This window comes from Chinchilla lanigera, unplaced genomic scaffold (genome assembly GCF_000276665.1).
Source record: "Chinchilla lanigera isolate Chin_1 unplaced genomic scaffold, ChiLan1.0 scaffold00002, whole genome shotgun sequence".
NCBI classification, from domain to species: domain Eukaryota; kingdom Metazoa; phylum Chordata; class Mammalia; order Rodentia; family Chinchillidae; genus Chinchilla; species Chinchilla lanigera.
In genome coordinates this window covers 3,641,927-3,663,910 of record NW_004955403.1, presented here as the reverse complement: position 1 = coordinate 3,663,910, position 21,984 = coordinate 3,641,927, and the positions used below count along the sequence as shown (strand labels likewise).

The 21,984-nt window shown below is 52.1% G+C and overlaps 1 protein-coding gene across 3 annotated transcripts in view; it reads left to right on the top strand.

Annotated features, from left to right (window-relative positions):
* Window positions 1-18,709, top strand: part of Ccdc150 (coiled-coil domain containing 150) — a 75,142-nt gene extending 56,433 nt beyond the window's left edge. For all 3 annotated transcript variants that reach the window (XM_013512113.1, XM_013512117.1, XM_013512120.1), the window contains 12 exons: window positions 3,183-3,311; window positions 7,637-7,806; window positions 9,171-9,264; window positions 10,024-10,193; window positions 13,700-13,826; window positions 14,614-14,808; window positions 15,112-15,180; window positions 15,263-15,424; window positions 16,229-16,315; window positions 17,276-17,395; window positions 17,601-18,101; window positions 18,531-18,709. In XM_013512113.1, the coding sequence (XP_013367567.1) occupies window positions 3,183-3,311; window positions 7,637-7,806; window positions 9,171-9,264; window positions 10,024-10,193; window positions 13,700-13,826; window positions 14,614-14,808; window positions 15,112-15,180; window positions 15,263-15,424; window positions 16,229-16,315; window positions 17,276-17,395; window positions 17,601-17,726 (1,449 nt within the window). In that variant the 3' untranslated portion in view covers window positions 17,727-18,101; window positions 18,531-18,709. The remainder of the gene's footprint in view (window positions 1-3,182; window positions 3,312-7,636; window positions 7,807-9,170; window positions 9,265-10,023; window positions 10,194-13,699; window positions 13,827-14,613; window positions 14,809-15,111; window positions 15,181-15,262; window positions 15,425-16,228; window positions 16,316-17,275; window positions 17,396-17,600; window positions 18,102-18,530) is intronic.
* The last annotated feature ends 3,275 nt before the right edge of the window (window positions 18,710-21,984 follow it).

Sequence of the window (21,984 nt, the reverse complement as noted above, 5' to 3'; positions counted from 1 at the left end):
TAATCCTGGTAAAATGTTAAAAACCATATTCTTTCGTGCATACTTTCTTGAACAAAATCCAATAGATTTTTTAGACCTGTAAGTTACCATCCTTTGCACTGTTACTAGATGCTTATGGAAAAATTAAAGCATTTTAGATGTTGCAGGTTAAATTTTAAAGAAATACAAGAATGGTGAGGAAGAAGTGAGCAAAGGTAGTCCTTGTTGCTGATGGGAGGGTAAAGTGGTCCTCCTTCCCACAGAGAGGAGTTGGGCAGTGTGTGTCACAACTTGGACGCCGCAGTGGTACTTCTAGGACAGTGGTGGCGAACCTATTAGAGATGATGACCAGACTGCAACCCAGAGCCCACTTACTTATCATGCAGTGCTCACTTCTGTTTAACCTGAATACTAGGTTTTAGTTTATAAATCAAAAGAACTCATACATTAACATCTTTTGTCTTAAAAGAAAAATAAATAGCATGCATGCCATAGCTTTGCTACCACCGTTCTAGGACATTTCCCTGCATTTATGGTATCTGGTACATAGGAAGTGTGCATAGGGTTACCTTCCGGAGTGTTACTGGTTAAATAACAAGACTGGAAGCAAGCAGAATTGCATATATAATTTTTCTATGTCCAAAATATATGATAGCCAGAATGATGGTTTCAGGCGACATTATTAATTGGCTTTATTTCCTTGTTAATATTGTGTATCTTCAAGGATTATCTTTTTGGATTGTTTACAGCTTTCTTCATTCTTACACAAATCTGAAATTTCCCTAAGATGTCATTTGTATTTGTCACTTACCAATTCCCATTTTAAAAAATATGAAGACTCATAATTATATTATATATAATTATATACATATTATCTAGAGACCTCCCTATATATGTGTATGTGTATGTATAGTACTTTACTATTTGCATACAGAAATGGTAGAGATAAAGAATATATACATATGTACTTGTATATACACAGGATATCTCTAAAATGAATCATCATAATAAATTGGCAGTGCTTGGGAAGAAGGAAGGGGTAGCCAAACTCTTTTTTTATTTTTACCTTTTGTATCTAAAAAATAATACAAATTTGCTACCTGTTCAAAATAATTTATGAACATTTTCAACAAAATGGCCGTGAAAGGTTAGTTTTTTCAACAAATGGTGCTGGGATAATTGGGTTTTCATACCTCACGTCATGTATAAAAATTAACTCAAATGTATCATAAAACTCCTAGAAGAAAACACAGGATGAAATCTGTGAATTTGAAGAATGGGCAAAATATTTGAAAACATTTTACCCTGAAAAATGGTAATATGGGCCAGGTGTGGTGGCATGCACCTGTAATCTCAGCACTTGGGAGCCTGAGGCAGGAGGATTACTGTGAGTTCTTGGCCAGTCTGGACTAAGTAGTGAGTTCAAGGCCAACCTGAAGTGTACATGGTGAGACCCTGTCTCAAAAAAACAAAAACAAAAACAGAACTGTGGGCAGTAGGTAATGGGTGTTACACATCACTCCTTAGAGAAGTGCAAAGAAAACCACGATGAGACACTGCCACACGCCTATGAGAAGGTCTGAAATGTAAAATTGTGCATATCAAGTGTTAGGATGTATAGCAGCTGAAACTCTTACACACTGCCGGTGGGAATATAAAACAGGACAGCCACTTTGTAAAATAGTTTTTTACTTCCTTGAAAACTGAGGTATGGGCTGGGGATACAGCCCAGCCTGGCAAGGGCAAGGTCCTGAGTTCAATTTCTGGTACCAAAAAAAAAAAAAAAAAGTGAGGCATACTACTACCATTAACTGTAAGTAGTCTCTTTATTCCTATTTCCCAAAGATAAATGAGAGCTTCTGACTGCACAAAGATCATACACTGTGTTGACAGCAGCTCTAATTGCAGTAGCGTAGATATGGAGACAACTTGTGTACTCACCAGGTGAACAGATACATAAATTGTGATAAATCCAGAGAAATAATAGAATACCGAGCAACAGAAGGGAATGAACTGTTGATACATGCAACAAATTGAATCTCAGAATGATTATGCTGAGTGAAATAAGCCTTTCGTTAAAGAGTTCGTACACTATAACGTATACACATTTTTATATAAAATTCTAGGAAATGCAGATGACTGTGACAGAAAATAGATGAGTGGCTCCCTTGGGTGGGGGTGTGGGACAGAGAAAAGTGAGTTACAAAAGGACAGATTTCTGGGACAATGAAAATGGTCACTGTTATGGTTTTAAGGGTTTGTATACACGTCAATCTGTACAGTTGTTTATACATCTTATTATATGACAATTATATCTCAAGAAAGCTGTTCAAAAAATGTGAATGTATTACCTACTCAAAATGTTGTTATATTGAAATGGTTAAAACAGATTCTTTTAAGAAAAAACCAGATTCTTGAAAGGACTTTAGAAATAGAGAACAAATGAGTAGGTTTGGGGGGGTAACTACAAAGAGGTAGCAGAAGGGAGTGGTGGTGTAGAGCAAGGGTGCACCCTGGTTATTGTGGCGGTCACACTCATGTCCACGCAGCACCACGTGACTTAGAGCCACGTGTGCACTCATACCCCACGCACACACATGAATGCAGGTAAAAGAAACGGAGAAAACAGTACAATCTGTAAGCTGTCAACAATAACGTCCCAGTGCTAATTTTCTGGTTTCAGTGTTGAACTACAGGGTACTCTGTACTATTTTTGCAATATTCTTTGGGCCTATTTTAAAAGGAATAATGCTTAAAATAGTGCATCTGAAATGATAGTATGGGACTACTAGAAATGTTTCAAAGATACGAAGTTCTAATACCTCTAAGTGGGATTATTCTGCTCTAACTCATTTTATAGATATTGGTACTTATTTTGAAATTTATTATGTTAATGCATTTATATTTTTAAAAGAAAATATTCAGTGATAACCACTTTCTTCCCCCTTTACACTCAGCTTCTTAGCCTTATTGTTTCCATTCCTGTTTTCATGAAGATTGACTAATATATTAGTTTTGTTCGTGTTTATTCACAGATTTTTGTCTTCCTCTTCAAGGGGCAAGCCGCTAATAAGTATGGAATTGATATGTAGTATGGATAAACGTATTTAAAGTCTTAAGTTTGGTTTCTAAATTGCTGTTATTCTAATCACTGATTTATTGTGCAATAGGAAGTTACTTATTGTTTCTTTTTTTCTGCTAAGGTGAAATCCATTCTTGAGAAAAACGAGGAGGAGCTGTCCCAAGCAGTGAGGCGCCGGGACGCAGCTCTGCAGGAGAGCCAGAAGCTGAAAGGGGACCTGGAGGCCTTGGAGGACAGGGAGAGCAAGAAGGCAAGGACCCTCCTTTCTGCAGTGCTTGGGAAACCTTTCACCTGCTGTGCTCCTTGGCTTTTGTTTCCATTAGTAAGAAGAGTGAGGATTGATCAGAAGAGGATTTCTCTTTCTAGAGGAAAGATAAATTTAGAATAGTTTTGTAGTACATAATCTACAACTCCCACTTTTTAAATGAATCAAAAAGAATAGTCTTAATTCTATTAAAACTCATCTGAAAGCCAAGTGTGGTGGTGAACACATGTAATCCAAGCAGTGCAGGAGGATGAGACGGGAGGATCACAAATTCAATTCCCACTGGGAAATTTATGGAGATCCTGTCTCAAAAGCTCTGGGGATGTAGCCCAGCTGTCCCTGGATTTAATCCCTGGTAATGGGAAAAAATAAAACTAGAGCAAACTCTTGACCTTGTTAATAATCTTCATGTTTATGTTTTAACTGATGAGACAGAACAGTGGTATGGGGACGGTGGCATACGCCTGTGATCGCAGCATTCAGGAGGCTGAGTCGGGAAGCCAGCCTTGGCTACATAGTGAATTCTAGGCCAGCAAGAGACCCTGTCTCAAAACAAAAAAGATGATAAGATGCTTCCCCCTTAATATTCATATAATAAGTCTTAATATGAACAGAAGTCACGTCTCAAACTTTTTAAAAATTTTTATTTTAACTGATACATTGTAATTATATATTTATCAGGTACTGTATGACATTTTAATATATGTATGCAATATGTAGTGATAAGATCAGAGTAATTGGCACATCTGTCACCTCAGACATTTATCATTTCCTTGTGTCAGAAACATTCAAAATCCTCTTTGCTAGCTATGTTGAAATATTCAATGTATTGTTGTCAACCGTAGTTATCCTACTGTGCTGTAGAGCACAAGCGTTACCAGGGAGGGAGGTGCACCATGCCTGGTCACCCCCAGTGATCCTCCTCTCCCAAGCAGACCCCACCTCCTAGCAGCAGGTCAGCTGTAGCATCCGCATAGTTCATTCATCGTCCAGAAGCCCCACCTAGGAGTGCATGAGGCCTTCGGAGGGCATTCTTCACTTAAATCATAGCATTCCACCCCAAATACTTATAAAAGTTTTCTATGCAAAATGCATTTAGTCCATCTCTTAAGAATTGCCCAAGTTTTAATATTTCCAGCATTGCTCAAAAGTTCAAATCCAGAGTCTCCTCTGAGACTCAAGGCAAACTCTTAGCTGTGAAACTCCATAAAAATCAGAAAGAAAGTAAAACACTGCTGACATATAATGGGGTAAACATTCCCATTCCAAAAGGAAGAGATATGGGGATAAAAAGGAGTAGGACCAAAGCAAGGTTGAACCTAGCAGTACAAATAGGAAATCTTACGGCCCCATGTCCAGCATCTGGGAAAAGACAAGGCAACAAGACATGAACTCCAAAAGGCTTGGCTGGCCCCACGTCTGTCGCATTGCCAGGTGCAGCTGTCCTGGCCACCCTCTTGGGGTGGCTCCACTCACTGCCGGTGGCGCTCCTCAGTCATTCCATATTCCTGGCTTTTTTGACTTCCTGGGGTTTCCATCGTGCTTCTGGCTTCATTCTCATAGCTTCACAGATTCCCTGGCCTCCTGGTCCTTCTGAAATCTGGTAGAAGCTTCCCTGACCCACAGCTCTTACATTCTTCATAGTGGTAAAATTGACATCATGTGAATGAAGGTCTGCCACCAGCCTGAGAAGTAACTGGGCCTCCTTGGATCATGTGTACAGAGGCCTTCAAGTGCTAGAATGCCTGAACACCACGAAAGGAATCCTGGGGAACTAATTCATGAACAGGGTGCCCGGGGGCTCGCTTCTTGAACCAAAGCCTTTCACTTTGGGGCTCTTGAGCCTATGGCGGGTATAGGGTCATGTTGATTCTTAGGATGCCCTGAATGCATCTTTCCTATCTATTGTCCTGATGCAAAATATTTGGCTTCTTTTTAATGCTAGTCTTTGTAATAACCAAGCTGCTCTCTTCTCCCATTTTATAAATGCTTCCTTTTTGGCAGAAGTAAAAACTTTTTAGGTGGAGTTTTTCTCCTGTTTCTTACAATAACTCTTGCTAAAAGCAGCAAACAGTACCCATTCCTAATCTTAGTCTGCTGCAAAGTCTAAGATATGAGGAAAATATAGACAAAATTCCTACCAGAGCATAACACACAGGATCCTGAGTCCAACTGCCAATGAAGTCTTTATTCCAAGCTGAAACTTCCTGAGCTTAGTCTTTACTATCTGCATTTTCATCAACATTCTGATATTCTAATCTCTGACCAGAATCCCCCATCAAGCTTAGCTTACACACTTCTAGGGCTTTTGTAGCTGGCATCACCTAACCTTTCCATATTCCTCCGTGAACAATTTCCAAAGGCTTCTAAACCACATAGTCAAGTATTCATAGCAATGACCCCACTCCTGGTACAAAAACGTGTCCTCATACTGACACAATAACTGATGCCCACAACTTGAAGGACAAGAGGCTTATTTGGACTCATGGTTATAGTCCGTGGTTGGCCAGCTCCATGGCACAATAGCATGGCATGTGGACAAACTGGAGGAAAGGTGCTCACATCACGGCCACCTGCAAGCAGAAAGAAAAGGGAGGAACTGAGGAAGGAAACATACCCTCCCAGGTTACACCTCCGGTAGCCCTCCTCTTCCAGCCGGACCACACATCCTAACAGCGAGTTAGCTGTAGTGTCCCGTAATTCATTCACCTTCAAAAAGCCCTACCTATGAGCACGTGAAGCCTTTGGGGGGACATTCTTTTGTCTAAACTGTAACTTCCTGCTTCCCCAAGCCCTTCCCTGGTCTGTTCTCTACTTCCCCGAGATCAACTTTTTATGTTCTGTTCTGTTCTGTTCTGTTCTCTACTTCCCCGAGATCAACTTTGTACGTTCTACATACAGGCTGTGATTAAAAAATACAGTAAGTGCTGCTGCCATGTGCCATGTAATGGAAAGGCGGGGATCTTCAATACAAGAAGTGGCACGTCAAACCATAATAGCAGTGTGTGACAAGTTTCAGTTTATTTGATACAGTCAGTCATGAGCTACAGTTGAGAGAAGGTATATTCCAAAGTGTGCCATAAATCATGGGTCACAAGCAAAGCATTTCATTGAAAGTGTGCAGTCATGCTGCTTTGGATTGCAGCTTTTAGGAAATGTCATGACCAACGTTCAGAGTTCTCAATGGGAATCTCCCAGTTCTCCTCAAGCCAAAAAAACACATAGTTAAGATCCAACATTAATATAATGTTGATTGTGTTTTTTGACCTTGATGGAAATGTGTGAGCTGAGTTTGTACCCAGAAACACTATGAACTCTTAATATTATAAGGGCTTATTGAATTCAGAAAAATGAAATAGCCTGAGAAATGAGCAAACAGTTTCATCCCCCATCATGACTACACTCCATGTTACACATTGTTTCTGGTACAGCAATTTCTGTCCAAAACGTTATGTTACGTCCTCGCCCACCGTACGCGTTGGGTCTGGTACTGTGTGACTTCGGGCTCTTCCCGAAAGTCAAAATGAGCATGAAAAATATTTTCTAATCACGTTAGGATACTGAGGCAACCATGACAGCCCAGCTAAAGACACAAAAGAGCACTTCCAGAACCGCTTCAGAAAATGGCAAGAATGATGGGAGAAATGTATTGAAGTGCGGGGAAGTATTTTGAGGGGATTCTTGTCTTTTACTGGAATAAGTTTCTAAAATTTAAACTCACTGTTTTTTATCACACCACATGTAAGGACGGTTTTCTCTCTGTGCCTGACTTTATTTGCTTAACATAGTGACCTTCGTATCTAGCCATGTTGCTGGAGTGATAGAATCATTGTTTCTAAGGCTAATATTCCACTGTGAATATGTACCATATTATTCATTCAGCCACATCTCAGATTTCTTGACTGCAGATGCTAGATTTTGCCTCTTTGCGAAGGTTGTAAGCTACATCCTTCTTCAGCAGGTTCCACTTCCTCCTCCCTTTTCCCCATACAGCACTGGTAGTGGGGTCCAGCTGTGTTCCCCTCTGCTGACCTCGAGACAACGGCTGAGCAGTACAGCCTGGGTCCACTCTGGCCCCGAGTGTACTGACCTCAGTATGTCCAGGTCATGTGCTCGCTGAGTCACCCCAGGAGCTGGGAGACTGCTGCGTTTCCCAGCTTTCTGTCTTTCAGAGTCACATTAATTTAAGAAACACAATATAAAATACTAGTTTGTTCCTGCCAGCCTCCTACCAGGCCTGCTTTCTGTACTCTATCCCAGGAGTCTCCAGAAAGGATCAGGTGTCTTTGTCTTGTTTCATTTTCTTCTAGGTGGGAAACTTCCAGCGACAGTTGGCAGAGGCGAAAGAAGACAACTGCAAAGTTACCATCATGCTGGAAAACGTGCTGGCTTCTCACAGTAAGATGCAAGGAGCTCTGGAGAAAGTGCAGATAGAGCTGGGGCGAAGGGATTCCGAGATCGCAGGCCTCAAGAAAGAAAGGTGCCTGTGGTTCTGCTTCTGTCCTTGTGTCGCAGCGCTGCCTGAGGAGAGTGGGGGGCTCACTGTGCGCCACGCCCTTTGTGACAGACCCCTCCAGAACAGTGTACAGACAGCTGGCAAGCGAGAGCGGGCCAGGAATGAGAAAGGAATGCGATGCCTAAAGGCTCACAGCTGCCCTGCTTTGTAGGGACGGAAGAGAGCATGTACCCTTGAGACGCATGTGCAGTGTTGCTGCCTACCCTTGCTGCTTGCTGCGCTGTCACCACATTTATAACTGGCCGTAATTCCTGTGTCCCACTGGTGACATGCACGACAGTCCCATGGGCAGCTTGGGCCAGTCTCCCTGGCTGGTACAGACTGCGCTGTGGGACGATCATGCGTGTGCCATGGGTGGGTCGAGCCTGCAGGAACGCGTTAAACCCATTTCTTCTTGGGTCTACAGAATAGTAATTGCAGAGGTAACTGAAGCTGGGCTGGGACGGGGCGGAGGGCTTGCCGGCCGTGTGTGAGGCCTTAGGTTTGAGCCCAGCAGCCCCTCCCACACACACAGATAATTGAAGCTAAATGACTAACTTAGTTTGAGTTAATTCATTTATTACTGTCTTACCTCAAGATTAATAATTAGGTGAGTCATTCTGAGAAGTACTTCTAGCTATGTTTTGTAAATAAACTTTAAATGTTTTTAAATTAACAAATATTCCTTTTTTGGTTATGGAAGAAGTAGTGTGCGTCTGGTAAAGATCCTCGTCGGGCCTGCGTGTACCGGTGGTGCACAGTGCCTGTACGTCATGAGAGAGCATGTGAATTTTCCTTTTTCCGTTGTGCTTATTTTCATATATTACTGGGGTACATATAGCTTTGAGTTCAAAATGTCAAGGGAATAGCATTAACAATACTGTTCACTGTGCATAGTAAAATCCCAAGTAGCAGTTGTACTGAAAAGCAGAACTTTCAAGGGCAAGCAGTCCTTGTAGACGTGAGTGTTTTTGTAATGCTGATCCATGCAGTATCAAGTTACCAGCCCATTAAGTTAGTTAGGGACGTGTTCGGATACCCGAACGCAGTGGTGGTGAGCCTAGGCACGCGTGCCACAGCCAGCTGTTTGTTGTCATCGAAGCCTCTAAGAGGTTCGCCGTCACTGTCCTAACGTATCAGGCTGAACTGAATGAGAAGTCCTTGAACTCTCAGTGGTTCAGTGTTTTAACCGCAGCTTGTCGTCGGCCAGCTCCTCGGTGTTTTGCGTGCTGGTGGCCAACCCCGCGTGATGGTGGGCGCGTCCCGGGAGAAGGGTGGACGCTCCCAAGTGGTAGCACCCCCAGAGGACGCTTTCCAAGGGTCGCTCTCCTGGTGCTTTCTGTCCGAAGGGCTCTAACCCTGCAGCGGGTGCAGAAGCTGGAAGCCGAGGTGGACCAGTGGCAGGCCCGGATGCTCGTCGTGGACGCGCAGCACAGCAGCGAGGTACGGCCGGAGCGCAGGTGGGGGGCTGTGGTGTTCCCGGCGCTCAGAGAGAGCAGCGCACGGTCGGGTCACCCTCCTCTTCACCCACGTCCGGGTTGGGACGCTGACCTATCTGCAAGTAGGAAGTAGACCCGCGGTCTTGTGGGCAAGCGAGGACCATACTGGAGACTACTTTTCTTGGCTTACCTGCTGCACACTTCTCATGTGTTTTAATGAACTATTATATCTCATAAATGAAATATGTATGTCATTTATATTCCTCCAAAGATAATTTCAGACATTAAAGAGCCTTTAAAAATTACTTTTAATCTTTTAAGTAGCTAGGGTGATCGCGCTGTTAGTAAGAAGACATGCACACACGTGGTGCACCATGTGAGTATCTACATGTACTGTGTGCGTGTGTATTGTGCCGGGGATATTTCATAGAACCTTTTTAAACAGTGTACAAGAACAGTTGCCAGTTTTTATCTTTCTAGGGAATGAGAGCAGGAAGTGATAGGATCAGGGAGAGAAATGTGACTGGTTAAGGATTGGCTCTGTTTTCCAAGCCCACTGGGACACGGGCCCGCCCTTCCCCGCCTCGCGGAGTCTCTGAGGCGATGTCCGTGGAGAGCTCCCGTGTGTGCGTTCCAGGCCGCCGGCACCGCTGACCCTGGTTCTAAGGAGTAGCTCGGCGGCACTTGCGGAGGCAGCAAGAGGAGTGAGACGTGGTTTCTTGCATCTGTCACAGTGTACTGAAAACACTCCTCTCGCTTTCAGATGGAGCCGCTGCAGAAATCTCTAGATGTAGCTAGAGAAGACAACAGGAAACTGGCCGTGAGCCTGGAGCAAGCTCTCCAGACAAATAATCGTCTGCAAACCAAGCTGGATCATGTTCAAGAAAAACTGGAGAACAAAGAGCTCGAGTGGCAGAATTTAGAAACCCTCAGGTAAGGACTTTGCTCCTAAACTGGGGAGAGCAAGAAGAGCTCCTTCCCGAGCCGGGTCAGGCCCTGCCCACTCTGCGCTAGGATGTCCAGCCATGTGGCGAGGGGAGGCCTGAGGGGCACCCCAGGGGGTGGGCGGCCCCTGCCCCCGCCCTCCATCTTCCCGGCCCACCCTCAAGCCGCTGCTTCAGGTGAAGGTTGAAGGACACTGCTCTAAAGCGCACTGATGTGTCTCCCCCCAGCGCGTCTGTCTGGAGGAGAGCAGCGGACTGGATTCTCACGCCAGTCAGCATTTTCAGCTTCCACCTGGGCTTCGGAGGGTCAGGGGTCCCCCAGTCCCGGCACGGACTGCACAGCAGGAGGCTGGTAGAGGCGGAGGGCGAAGCCTCCTGCGCTCCCAGCCCCCACTGCTCACACCACGGCGTCCTGTCAGGCCAGGGCACGCACCTGCGGGGTCTGGGTCCAGGCCTTTTGAGAGTAACGCAGAGGAAGGCACAGTGCCCAGGAAGTGTGATGCACGTGGTCCCCCTGAAGCCAGCCCCCTCGCCGCCACTGGCCTGCAGAGAAATTGTTTTCCACAAGACCAGGCCCTGGTGCCAGAGGCTGGGACGGCTGTGGTCAGAGACGCCCGTCTGTGTCCTGTCCTGTCTCCCTGCTATCGGCTACTCATGCTAGTTACACTTGCCCATGGCTTTTGACTCTTACAAGGATAGGTGACTCCAAAAAATGTTTAAAACCGATAGACCCTTTACCCTCTGCTCCGCAGCATCTCTGATGCTGCTTTGGACGGCAGCTGTGTTCTGTGGTCTCTAAAATCACGTCCGCAGGTGGGCTGTGCTTGTCCACTTGCCTGCGTCCTGCTGTAGGGAGCCTGCAGCTGAAGCTGCCCTCCGGGCCTTGGCAGGACCCTGGTGATGGGCGCGAGGTCTCCAGGAAGCACTGCTCGACAGAATGGGGAGGCTGAGGCCGCTGGAGCTGCCCGTGTTGTCACTAGTGTTTCCCGCCCTCCTCGCATACCGCCCCAGCCTGCCTCGGGACCTACAGCTACGTGGGGACGGAGACACTCTTTGTCTGTACTATGTACATTGCACGTTCATAGCGCGGATTACTTTCAGACTTATACTTATTCCGACGTGGGTTTTAGAGTCAGCCCACCACTGCCCGTGTCCAGGTCCCGGCTCTGACGCGGTGATGTCTGACCTGGAGGTATGGCGCACCTCCTCTCCATGCTCCCTCTCCACCTGAGTGCCACTGAAACGACAACGCAGGGCCACAGCGGGTGACGCCGGGGCCGGAAGGCGTAGGTGATGCAGATGCCCGTTTCCGTTTCTGTAAAATGGGAGTCATAACTACTTGCCGTCAGATAGCTGTCCACGCTGCTGTCAGTGTTCCTGAGACTGCGTCTCGGCGCGTGACAGCCCAGCCGGCGCCGCACTCGGGGTCCTCCCGCCTTGGCCTGGCACAGTGGCCTCACGCGGCGCGGATCTCGCTACCGCGCTCAAGGGAGTGAGTGCGTCTTACCCAACACGGTGGGCGGGGATAGCGGCGCTGTCACCGCGCCTTAGCCCTAGAAATTGAAATCCCCTTCTCACTAGACTTCAAATTTGTTTTGATTAGTTTACCTTTACACTTTAACTGGGAGTTAAAATCTAAGCCTTCCGCCTCTGCCCCGGCGCGTACGTCCCGTCCCGTCCCGTCCCGCCCCCGCTCCCTGTCGAGCCGGCACCGAGTAAGTGGGAGCTCTCCGCGCGAGCTGACGCCGCTCTGCTGCCCGCATCTCTGGGGCTTAGCCGCCCTGTTCTTATTTCCGCCCAAGGAAAATTTCAGACCGTCCGTCGCTGGTTCCCTCTTCTGCATTGAGCTCCATCCCCCGCTGCTGGTTGCAGAGGAAAGCGTGCCACCCTCATGTTCAGGGACCCCCGCCCCGCATGGCTCCTGGCACCCGTGTTCCTCCTCCCCTACACTTGGGCAGGGTCCCCCCGCCCACCCCGAGAACAAACTGCAGCCGCGGCAGTGTCTTCGCGGCTGCCCCTGCTGTTTTCTGAGCTGCTTTCTCTTCTCCACCCCGTCCTGGCGGTCGTTCCGTCCATCAGTCACTCTAGGGCTGCAGAAGTGCCTTCTGGGAGTTACGAGCCCCAGAGCTCAGTGGCGCCTTCTCTGCTGTCTTCTCTCACACCTCCCCGTGCTCTGTGCTCCAGGAGTGCGGCGGACCGGGTCTGACCGCTCTGTCCTCTCCCGCCGCAGTCGCGGACCAGCCCCCCCTGTGGAGTAGCCCAGTGTGCGCCCCCCTTGCAGAGCAGGCCTGGTCACCCAGTCTAACGGCTCCACCTCGGAAGCACACATCCGAAGTAGAAGCCCGGACCTGTGCTTTCTTCCTGATAAGTACAACTGCGCGTGCTTTCAGGCCTGTGGATCTTAGGTAAAGCGTGATTCATCTGTGAGGAAGATGCGACCTCTCTAAAGCAGCGGCATCGGGTAAATTCTGAGCCAGCACTGCCAGCAGAACGTAACCTCGCCTCATCCCACTCCCAGAAACGGCCCCGCCGTGATCTTAGTAGTAGGGGAAGCAGTAACATTTTGTGGTCCCCAAAGAATTTCCTGGGTTTTGAACAGCTCCCTGCCTAAACCCTTACTGACCAGCTGACACGAAGCCTTTTAAACGCTTCTGCAAACCACTGTGCAAGCCAGAGCAGTGTTTCAAGCAGAACCATGTTGGCTTGGGGCTGAAGCCTCTCACTAGAACGTCTGTGCAAATACTGCCTCCGTGTCAGCGCGTCCCTTTCTCCTGCACTGACTCAGAGCAAGGGCGCGCGCTGCCTCTCCCTTGGGCCCAGTACCCAAGAGAGATCCATGTCTCGGTCACATTTGCCGGTGCTTTGAGGCACGGCGTCGGGCTTGCCCTGAACTGAGACTCGGAGGCCGTCCTGGAACCTCACCCTAACAGTCGTGTCCCCAGCGGCCCGCCTTCTTGGCACGAGGAACCAGTTCCTTGAAAGCTTTCCACAGAGCAGGGAGCAAAGAGGGTGGCGTGGTCTTGTGTGGTTCGCACAGTTCGATTCGCGTGCACGTTGTGGTGATGACACCGGCTTCTCAGAAGGAGCCTGCAGCCGGGGTCCCCCGTGCTTGGTCCTCGGCAGGCGCCTCGCCCCTAGATGCGCCTGCCTGCTGACCGGCGGCGGTGGCGCTGTGGGGGGCGCTGGAACTCGGAGGCTCCTGGCCGGCGCCCTGCCCACGCCCGGGGCCCTGAGACCCGGTCGCACATTGAGGGCCTCCTCTGTTTGCCTTTGGTTGAGTTTTTACCTTTTGGTTGGATCTCTTACGCAGAATGACTTTTAATGCTAGAGGAACAAGCACTTCTTTCCTTGCCGCTGAGCTCCAGATCGACGAGACGCAGCCAGTGACCAGTGTTTCGCTCGGACACCTTTGGAGAGCTGTGCGTTCCCCGCACGTGGTTCTGCCTCCTGAGATGACTTTTCAAGCTGAGTCACCACCTGTCGTCTTCACAACAGGGAGCGGATGACAGAGGAGTGCAAAGTGGAAGCAGAAATGCACGCCGAGCGCATAGAGGGTCTAAGAAAGCAGTTTCAGACCGAGAGGGAGACTGCGAAGAAAGCTGCTCAGCGGGAAGTCACTGAGGTACGAGTTGGGGAGAAGAAAGTCTCTCTCTGGGTGAGTCCTTTTCAGAGGGGCCGGCAGAGGGGTAGCAGAGTAGCCGTGGTGGACTCAAATTATTTAAGTAATCGCCATGCCGTTTTTCCACGAGAGAAATTTGTTAAAGTCATTAAGAATAAAATTTAGAGCCAGGCGTGATGGCACACAGCTGTAATCCACCACTCTGAGGCCGAGGCAGGAGGATCTCCATGAGTCCGAAGCTACCCTGGGCTACATAGTAAGTTTCAGACCAGCCTGAACTACACAGTAAGACCCTGTCTCAAAACAAAAAAAAAACAAAGTATTATGAAAATACAGGCAGCTCAGGAGGTTTATATAGACCCCCGTATCGTTTGCTTTCGCGTTTTGCACGTGAGCTTGCCTATGACAGAAGAGAGGAGCTTGTAGCGTGGTCCTGGGCGGCCACCGAGCACCCAGCTCTGCGTTCTTTCTCTCCCGTCTCACTGAGGTCTTCTCTGTGTCTTGCTTTTCCGGAGAAGGGCTCAGGAAGTCACTGACCCCAGACCACTCGCTCGTAAGTGGGGAAGCTGAGTCCAGGTCTGCTCCAGAGCCGTGCGCTTGCAGTTCAGATAGTGAATACCTCCTTGCATCCTTCCTCTGTTCTGAGAGGTTTTCTCCAGGCTCAGAATCACACACCTGCCTGGATCCACTGCTCTGTGAACCCACCTGCCCCGCTGCCAGTGCCGGCGCCTCACTGAGGGACACCTCCAGCCGGGTGAAGAGACCCCCGCGTGTCCCTTTGTGTTCCCAGCTGAAGAAAGCCCTGGACGAGGCCAACGTCCGGTCAGTGGAGGTGTCCAAGACCAACCGAGAGCTGCGGCAGAGAACGGCCGAGCTGGAGAAGACGCTGAGCTGCAGCCAGGAGAAGCTCAAAAGCCAGAAGGCCCAGATAAAGCTGCACATGTCAGCAAAGCTGGCCAACGCCCAGAACGTGGAGAGGATGAAGGTCCGGCCGCGTCCCGCCCTTCCGCGGGGCGCCTGGGAGCGGGCGCTCTCCCTGGCAGGGGCAGCCGCCTGGGCCCTCGCCCCCTGGGCAGATGCAGCTGTGTGGACGCTGCCGGGCCCACACCCTGCCCCCGGCGTCCCCCGCACAGCGGCGCTCCTGCACCCGGCTCCTCTGGGCTCCGCGGGCCGGGCAGGAAGTGGAGCCACCAGGGCCCTCGCCCCTCCCTGGGGTCTGTCTGTCCTTCAGGGCAGAAGAACAGCCAGTTTTCCCGTCTTCTCACGTCGTGTCTACCTTTACTTTCAGCAAATAGAAACGGAACTGAGGCAAATGGAGCTGATTAAGGATCAATATCAGAAAAAAAACTACGAACAGGTAGCGGTCTCCCGCACGGCTCCTTCACCGCCCCCGCATCCCGCCCCTGGGCTCACCGCGGTCCCCCTGTCGCTCCCACCAGTCCCTGAGCATCCAGAGGTTCGTGTCGGAAGTGGCCAACCTGCAGAAGGAGATGCAGCTGCTGGCCAAGAGCCAGTGTGAGACCTCGGCCCGGAACAGACAGCAAGAGCTGCGGCTGGCGGCCGAGCACAAGCTGCGGCAGGAGCTGGAGGGCCGGTGCCAGGTGAGAGGTGCCGAGGGCAGGAGTTGGCGCCCGCCGTCCGGGGCGCCGCGGCCCTGCAGAGGAAAGCCGTGTGCTTGCGGCTCATCTGAGGACGTGCTCTCTCGGAGGAGGCCTGCAGCTTGGAGGACGGCAAATGTTTTCCACGTTTCCCCAGTCCTGGGGGTAGACCCAGGCCTTTGCCCTAGGCTACGTCTCCAACTCCTTTTTAATTTTTTATCGTGAGCCTGGGTTTATCAGTGGGTTGCCCGGGCTGGGCTTGAACTTGCAGTCCTCCTGCCTCAGCCTCCCAGAGTGCTAGGATTATAGGCCTGTGCCCACTACTGCTTTTAATTCCATAAAAATACCCATTTGTAGAGAACAGCTGCTCGAGCTTACATCTGCAGAGCACCAGCTACTAAGTAAGGCTTCTGAGTGGCCGCCACGGTCTGCGGGAGTGCAGTCCCCTTGCTGCTTCCTGAGCACGGATACACGTGCCACTGTGACAGGAATCGTAGCAGCTCCCGACCTAACAAGAAGCAGAGCACTGCATCGCTGGGGAGGGACGTCGGCAGAACCTTAAACCCTTGCCTTTCAGCAGGGACTGTCTGCTAGGAAAGGTGCCTCTCCCCTCTGCAGACGTGAAGCAGTCTCCGCAGCATCTGTAAATCACCCCGGGAACGGTGTGTGTAGGTTACACTGAAGATAGGTGTGAAATTTGAAAGTGCTCCGTCCTGCTTTTGTAATTTCACTGCCACTACAGTTTCGAAGCTCTGTGGTTGGTGTGCTGCACTGGAAATTGGTGAGGTGTCCGTGTCACATTTTCAGGAGCTGGAGGAGACCATCAGACACCTGCGGAGGTGTAAAGAGGCAACGGAGAATAAACTGAAAGAGGCCAGCATGGAGTCGGAGCAGGTGAGCCAGAGCCGCGGGCGTGAGGGCCACGACCACGCCCCAAAACGACCCCAGCGCCCCGCTGAGCAGTCCTGCGGGAGGCGTGTCGCTGCAGACGCGGGCCTGCGTCCGGGGCGGGCGGCAGGCGCTGCGTGCTCGCCCTGAAGGCCGAGGGTCCGGCACTGTGTGGAAGGGGAGACGCGCGCGTGTACACTAACGCTTCGCTATGTGGTGGGAACCGAGGAGCCAGCCTTGTGGCGCACACCTGTCATCTCAGCTGTCAGGAGGCTGAGGCAGGAGGGTCACCGTGAGTTTGAGGAACTATATAGTGAGACCAGGTCTCAAAAAAAAAAAAAAAAAAGAAAAAACCCTAAACTAAAAATACAAAGTGGAAACTGGGCAGTCAGTAACTGGAAGGATAGATTGTGCCGTTTGCACATTTGCTAACTCAACTCAAATCGGCCCATTCAAGGATACATAGAACTATGCATGGTTAGAGCTGGAAAGGAGCCTGGGCTGGAAGTGCCACAGGGCTCTGCTGTCAGGGTATCGCTCGTCCCTGTGAGTGACGTTGGTGACGCGGAGCACGTGACAAGCCTGAGCGCAGCAGGTGAGGGAGAGCCAGCCGTGGCGTGTGAACGCAAGCCCACCTGTGTTCCTTACCGTCTCTTTCAGAAATGACTCTTGCCGGGCGTGGTGGCGCACGCCTGTGACCGCAGCACATGTGGGGATGGGAGGCTGAGGCAGGAGGATTGCTGCAAGTGTGAGGCCAACATGGGCTACCTAGTGAATTCAAGGCCAGCCTGAAAGACATAGCAAGACCCTGTCTTTCAGAAAAAATTAACAAGTGACTCTGATCTCGTAGGTTCTTGAGCGTATTGTACAAATAGCTGGCGAGGACCTCGCGGTCAGAACTTAGGTCTCTTATCATCAGGTAGAAAGTCTCAAAGTGCGAAAAGCCTGTGGCTGTCCCGTGTGCAGATAACCGCCAACCTGGAGGAGGCGCACCGCTGGTTCCAGTGCAGGTGCGACGGCCTACAGCTGGAGCTGACCAAGAACCGGCTGCAGAGGCTTCCCCGGGAGGACAGGTGGCCGGAAGAGGTGTGTCCGCGGGCTCCCCGCGCGGCCCGGCTCGCGGCTTCTCAGGCGGCCGCGGGCGCTTCCTCCGCGCGGGAGGCCGAGGCCGTTCTCCCTGATCTTCCCGCCCGGGTGCCGCCTCCCCCAGCCCCAGGCGGACGGACAGGCGACGTCGGGGGCTCGGCCCTGGCCTCGCTGGGGAAGGCTGCGCGTGTTTTCTTTCCCACAGGACGAAGACACGAGGCACAAAGTCACGTCCACCCAGTCTGTTCTGCACCGGTGGGAGACGAAACAGAGCCTTGGACTTGGGCCCAAGAAGCTCCCCTCCGAGGTGGAGAGGAAGAAATGTCCGTGACAGAGGAGCTGCCCGGACGCGGCTGCACCTCCGTGACGCGGAGCCCAGGGGCCGGGGCTGGCCCGCTGCACGGCCAGGGCGCGGCCTTTGTGGGCGGAGGAGCTGGGCCGAGTTTGCCCTGCGTGAACTCTTTTGTATCGCCACAGAGCCACCCCGCCTCCCTGTCCCTTCCCGTCCCGCACCCAATAAATGTAGTTTGTTGTATGGTAGGAGCGGCCGCCCCAGAGCTGCGTCTTCCCGAAGGAATTAGTGCGGCGCTGCGCGAGGGGGCTGCTAAGGGACTGAGCCTGTGTGCAGTGAAACGCCGGCAGGTTCCCTGTCTTCCCGGTCACCGCCTGGACCGAGTCTAGCAGGATGGCGCTGTGGCCCACAGGGGTAGGAGGGCGGAGGGGCCGGCGGGAGGAGGCGGTCTGCGCGGAGGGCCCGGACAGCTGTCCTGGAAAGAGCGGCCGTCTCTGTTCCGGCTGAGCCTGGCCGTTCCCGTGTGTTGGTGTGCGCAGAGCTGGCTGGGACTTGCCCTTCTCCCCCAGGGGGCTTTAGGCAATGCAGATCGGCCCAGCCCGGGTGCTCAGGTGTAGTCATAGTCATCCGAGCAACGCCACGGTCAGTGAAGGCCCGCCTAGAGCTCCCGAATAACGTGTGAGCTAGGCCGCGCACAACAGCGCTGAGATCGAGCCTTGGGAAGGAGGCCGTGACTCAGGGCCTAGCAAATTACACATCAGCACTGAAGCAAAACCCCAAAACGTGAGAATCCTCCAACTGTGTCATGCAGATCACTCTTCCTGCATGTCCTTCTCTCTACAGATCACAGAGGTGACTTCGGGCCTCCTACTAGCCCAGCTCACAGCGCTCACCTGCTTCCGCCGAGCCACTCCCTCTTCACGGATTAATAAAGCTGGGTTCCGCCCTGGGTCAAGGCCTTGGCTCCAGTTAGCCATCCCGCTAGCTGGCCTTAGGACCCCCTGACTCTCCACAACTACAAATGTGCCTTAGTGTCTTTATTCTCACCGTGGGTTGCCCTGGAAGTGGTAGATTGGAGTTAACTCACTAGACTTGCAATGACTTTTCCCTGGGATGACAAAGGTGGACTTCTCTGGGCCTCCAGGAGGTTCCAGAGGGCTTTCTGCAGTCTCCGCCTAGAAGTGAGCAGCCTTGCCCCCCACCCCTGGGGTGTTCCTGCCCTAGAGCCACCGGGCAGAGGGCTCCCCGTTAGTGTGATTTCATGGTTGTGTCCACTGTGAAACTTGTTGGCTCCTACATGTAGGACTTGGGTCCTTTCCCTAAACTCCATTTAAAAGAAAATAAACATAATGTAAAGACGCAGCCTTTAAAATCAGTGGGTCTGGCTCAGAAGTAGACCAGCGTTCCATGGGACAAAACAAAGGTCAGAAATAGCTCTTAGAGGTTGGGCCGTGGCAAAGGCGGTGTCTGGAGTGGCAGAGCCCTTCCCTTCCCTGCGGAAGGCCCTGGGATGTAGCTGGCGGCATTCTTGCCTGGAAAACGGGTGGCATCAGCTCTGCTACCGGCTGTGTTGCTTAGGGTGAACATGATCCCAGGCGGCTGGGTTGTGTCCGGCCGAGGTGTGGGGTGGACAGTAGCCTTGTGGGCAGCACGGGCGGCACCTCCCGTGCAGCGTCACTCCTGTGGCCCAGGGTGGCCTTCCCGGCGGGGCCCTGTGTGCCGTGTCCAGAACCCTCAGCAGCAACGCTGGTTGCTCTGGTGGCTTTGTGCTTTTCCCCGTGCTGTCACTTGGGGAGCAAGGCGAGCTCCCAGACTCCTGCCCGGGCACGGTGGCCCCAACCCCCTGCCCTCTGCAGGAGGTGAGCTGTGCCAGGTGGGCTGCTGGTGTGAGCGTCCCGCTGCCCCGAGACCACTGCTGGGCGGGCAGCGTGGACCTTGCAGATGGCTCTCAAAGCAGTCCAGTGGTACCGCAGGCTGGCCGGCGGGCCGTGGGGAAGCAGGCGGGCAGCGGGTGTGGCGCAGTGCTAGGGCGCCCAGCAGCGTGCTCGAGGCCTGGCTTCCGTCCCCAGCGCCGCGAGAAAGAGCAAGTGTGCTGCACCCTGCTGGCCCAGGAGAGCGCGGGGCAGACACCGGCGGGGGGAGAGCGGCTCTGGCCGGCGCTGCACTCCCCGACCATCCGTGTTCCCGTCCCCGTGGCGGCGCGAGCTGCCTGTCCTCGTGCAGTCACAGTGAGAGGCCCGCCAGCGTCACAGTGAGGTAGGTCATTTCCGTATGAGGCCAGAGCAGAAGCTCACTACAGAGCCTCGCTCACCCGGCCCGGCCAGGGCTCTTGTCTTAGTGATTTTTCTCTCACTGTTGAGACAAAATACCTGACACCCAAAATTAAGGAAAGAAGGATTTATTTAGCTCACAGTTTGTGGAGATTTTAGCCCATGCTCGGCTGGCCCCAAGGCAGAGCGGCACGTGGCAGAGGGCAACAGTTCTCTGCGGCAGAAGACAGCAAAAGGGAGGAGCGATGGCAAGCGGCCTCTCCCCCTCCCTTACGCCGTGTGCAGGCTGCCCGCCCCAGGGCACTCACGCCCGGAATTCCAGCATTGGACCGTGAATCAGTCCTAAACTCTCAAAGCCCGCCCATGACTGCACGTGGCTTTGAGGGCACACCCAGACACAGACCATCACAGCTCTGCACTTTTATTCCTTACAAGGTCTCAGGAGAGGACCTCACGGGCAGGGGATGGAGCTCAGCAGCACAGCACATGACTGGCAAGCGCAAGGTCCTGAGTTTGAGTCCCAGTACCAAAAAAAAAAAAGGCCTCGTAAGCCGGTGCAGCCCGCACCTCTCAGACCTGCAGGTCACCTGCATGGCCGCTGCAAGGCCCCGCATGTTGCCTGTGTTCTGTCAGTGCAGGGGTGGCCGGGGCTGCCTGCTTTCTAATGGGACCTTATTAAGAATTCCATTGGCTTTTCCAAAATACAATCCACCTTTATTTTGAAGTTTCATGTTGGCTTATGGGGGGAAAGGCTGGTCAGTTTGCCTATGCCAAGTTTTAAAATTTGAGTTTGACAGAAGATGCCACGAATATCATGAAAACACAGGAGGCTTAATGCTATGTAAGAATGCCTACAATTCAATAAGAAAATAGGACCCAATTTTTTACAGTACACGAAGAATATGCCAGCAATTCAGAGAAGAAACAATATCCCAAAGGTTCCCGAAACACAAGATTGCAACCTTACCGATGTACAAATGAAGCAGCTGTCTTGGGGGGCTGCTTCGTCTTTGGTTTGGTTTGGTTTGGTTTGGTTTGGTCTGGTCTTACCTACCAGTGCGGGGGGGAAATACCAAGTTTGAAGCAAGCACGGGGACAGCCTCGCTCTGGGCACAGCCCTCTGAAAGGGCCACTGGGCATGGGTGGGAAACACCTGTGCCTGCACTTCCTGATCCTAGCTACACAGGGAGCGCACGTGGTCCTTCCTACCCGGGAAGGCTGTGAGCCGCCTCACTCATCCTCTAGGAGCACTTCAGGCCTCTCTGAGTGATGCGCAGGACACACGCTAGGGTTTAGATCTGAGCTGTCCCCCGCATTCCGTGTGGAAGGTCAGCGGGTGATGGGGTGGGATCAGCTGAGGCTGAAGGTGCTGCAGGGAGGCCTGGGTGGAGGTGGCCGCTGGGATTGTGACCTGGAAGGGCTGTTCGTGTTCCCAGCTCCCCCTTCTCTCTCTGCTCCTGCTGCGGTGAGGTGAGCGGTTCTCCCGCACCGACTATGGACTGAACCCTCTGAAACTCGAGCCAAAGTAAGCTGCTCTGCCAAGGGCGCCGTTGGGCGTGCCGCTAGTGCTTCGCCCTGGCGATGAGGTGACGGAGCTGGGCTGTCTGGCTGGTGCTGACCGCGCCTGCGTCCGGGCTCCCCTGGGCTGTGCTTCCGTCACACCAACGTGAGCTGGGGACGAGAGCAGGACTGAGCGCGGACAGGCCTGGCATTTAACCTTGCTGGCGCCGGGCTGCTTCGGGCTTTGAGAATCTCCCGGGACAGTCCCTGGGACTTGCTCCTCTCGGTCCAAACGGGCGCAGCGTCCGGCCCTTCCCCGCTGGCAGTGCGCGGCGTTCGCGGGGCCTCGAGTGCACAGCCCAGGCCTCCTGCCGGGCCGCTGGCTCCCACGCGTGGCAGCTGACCCCCCGCCCCCGAGGCCGCGGAGCTCCCCTGGCGCCGCGCTCCCACCTCCTCCCCGCCCGGTCAGGTGGGGGGCCCGCAAGGAGGACACGGCGGCCGCGGGACGTGGACAGCCCGCCTTGCCT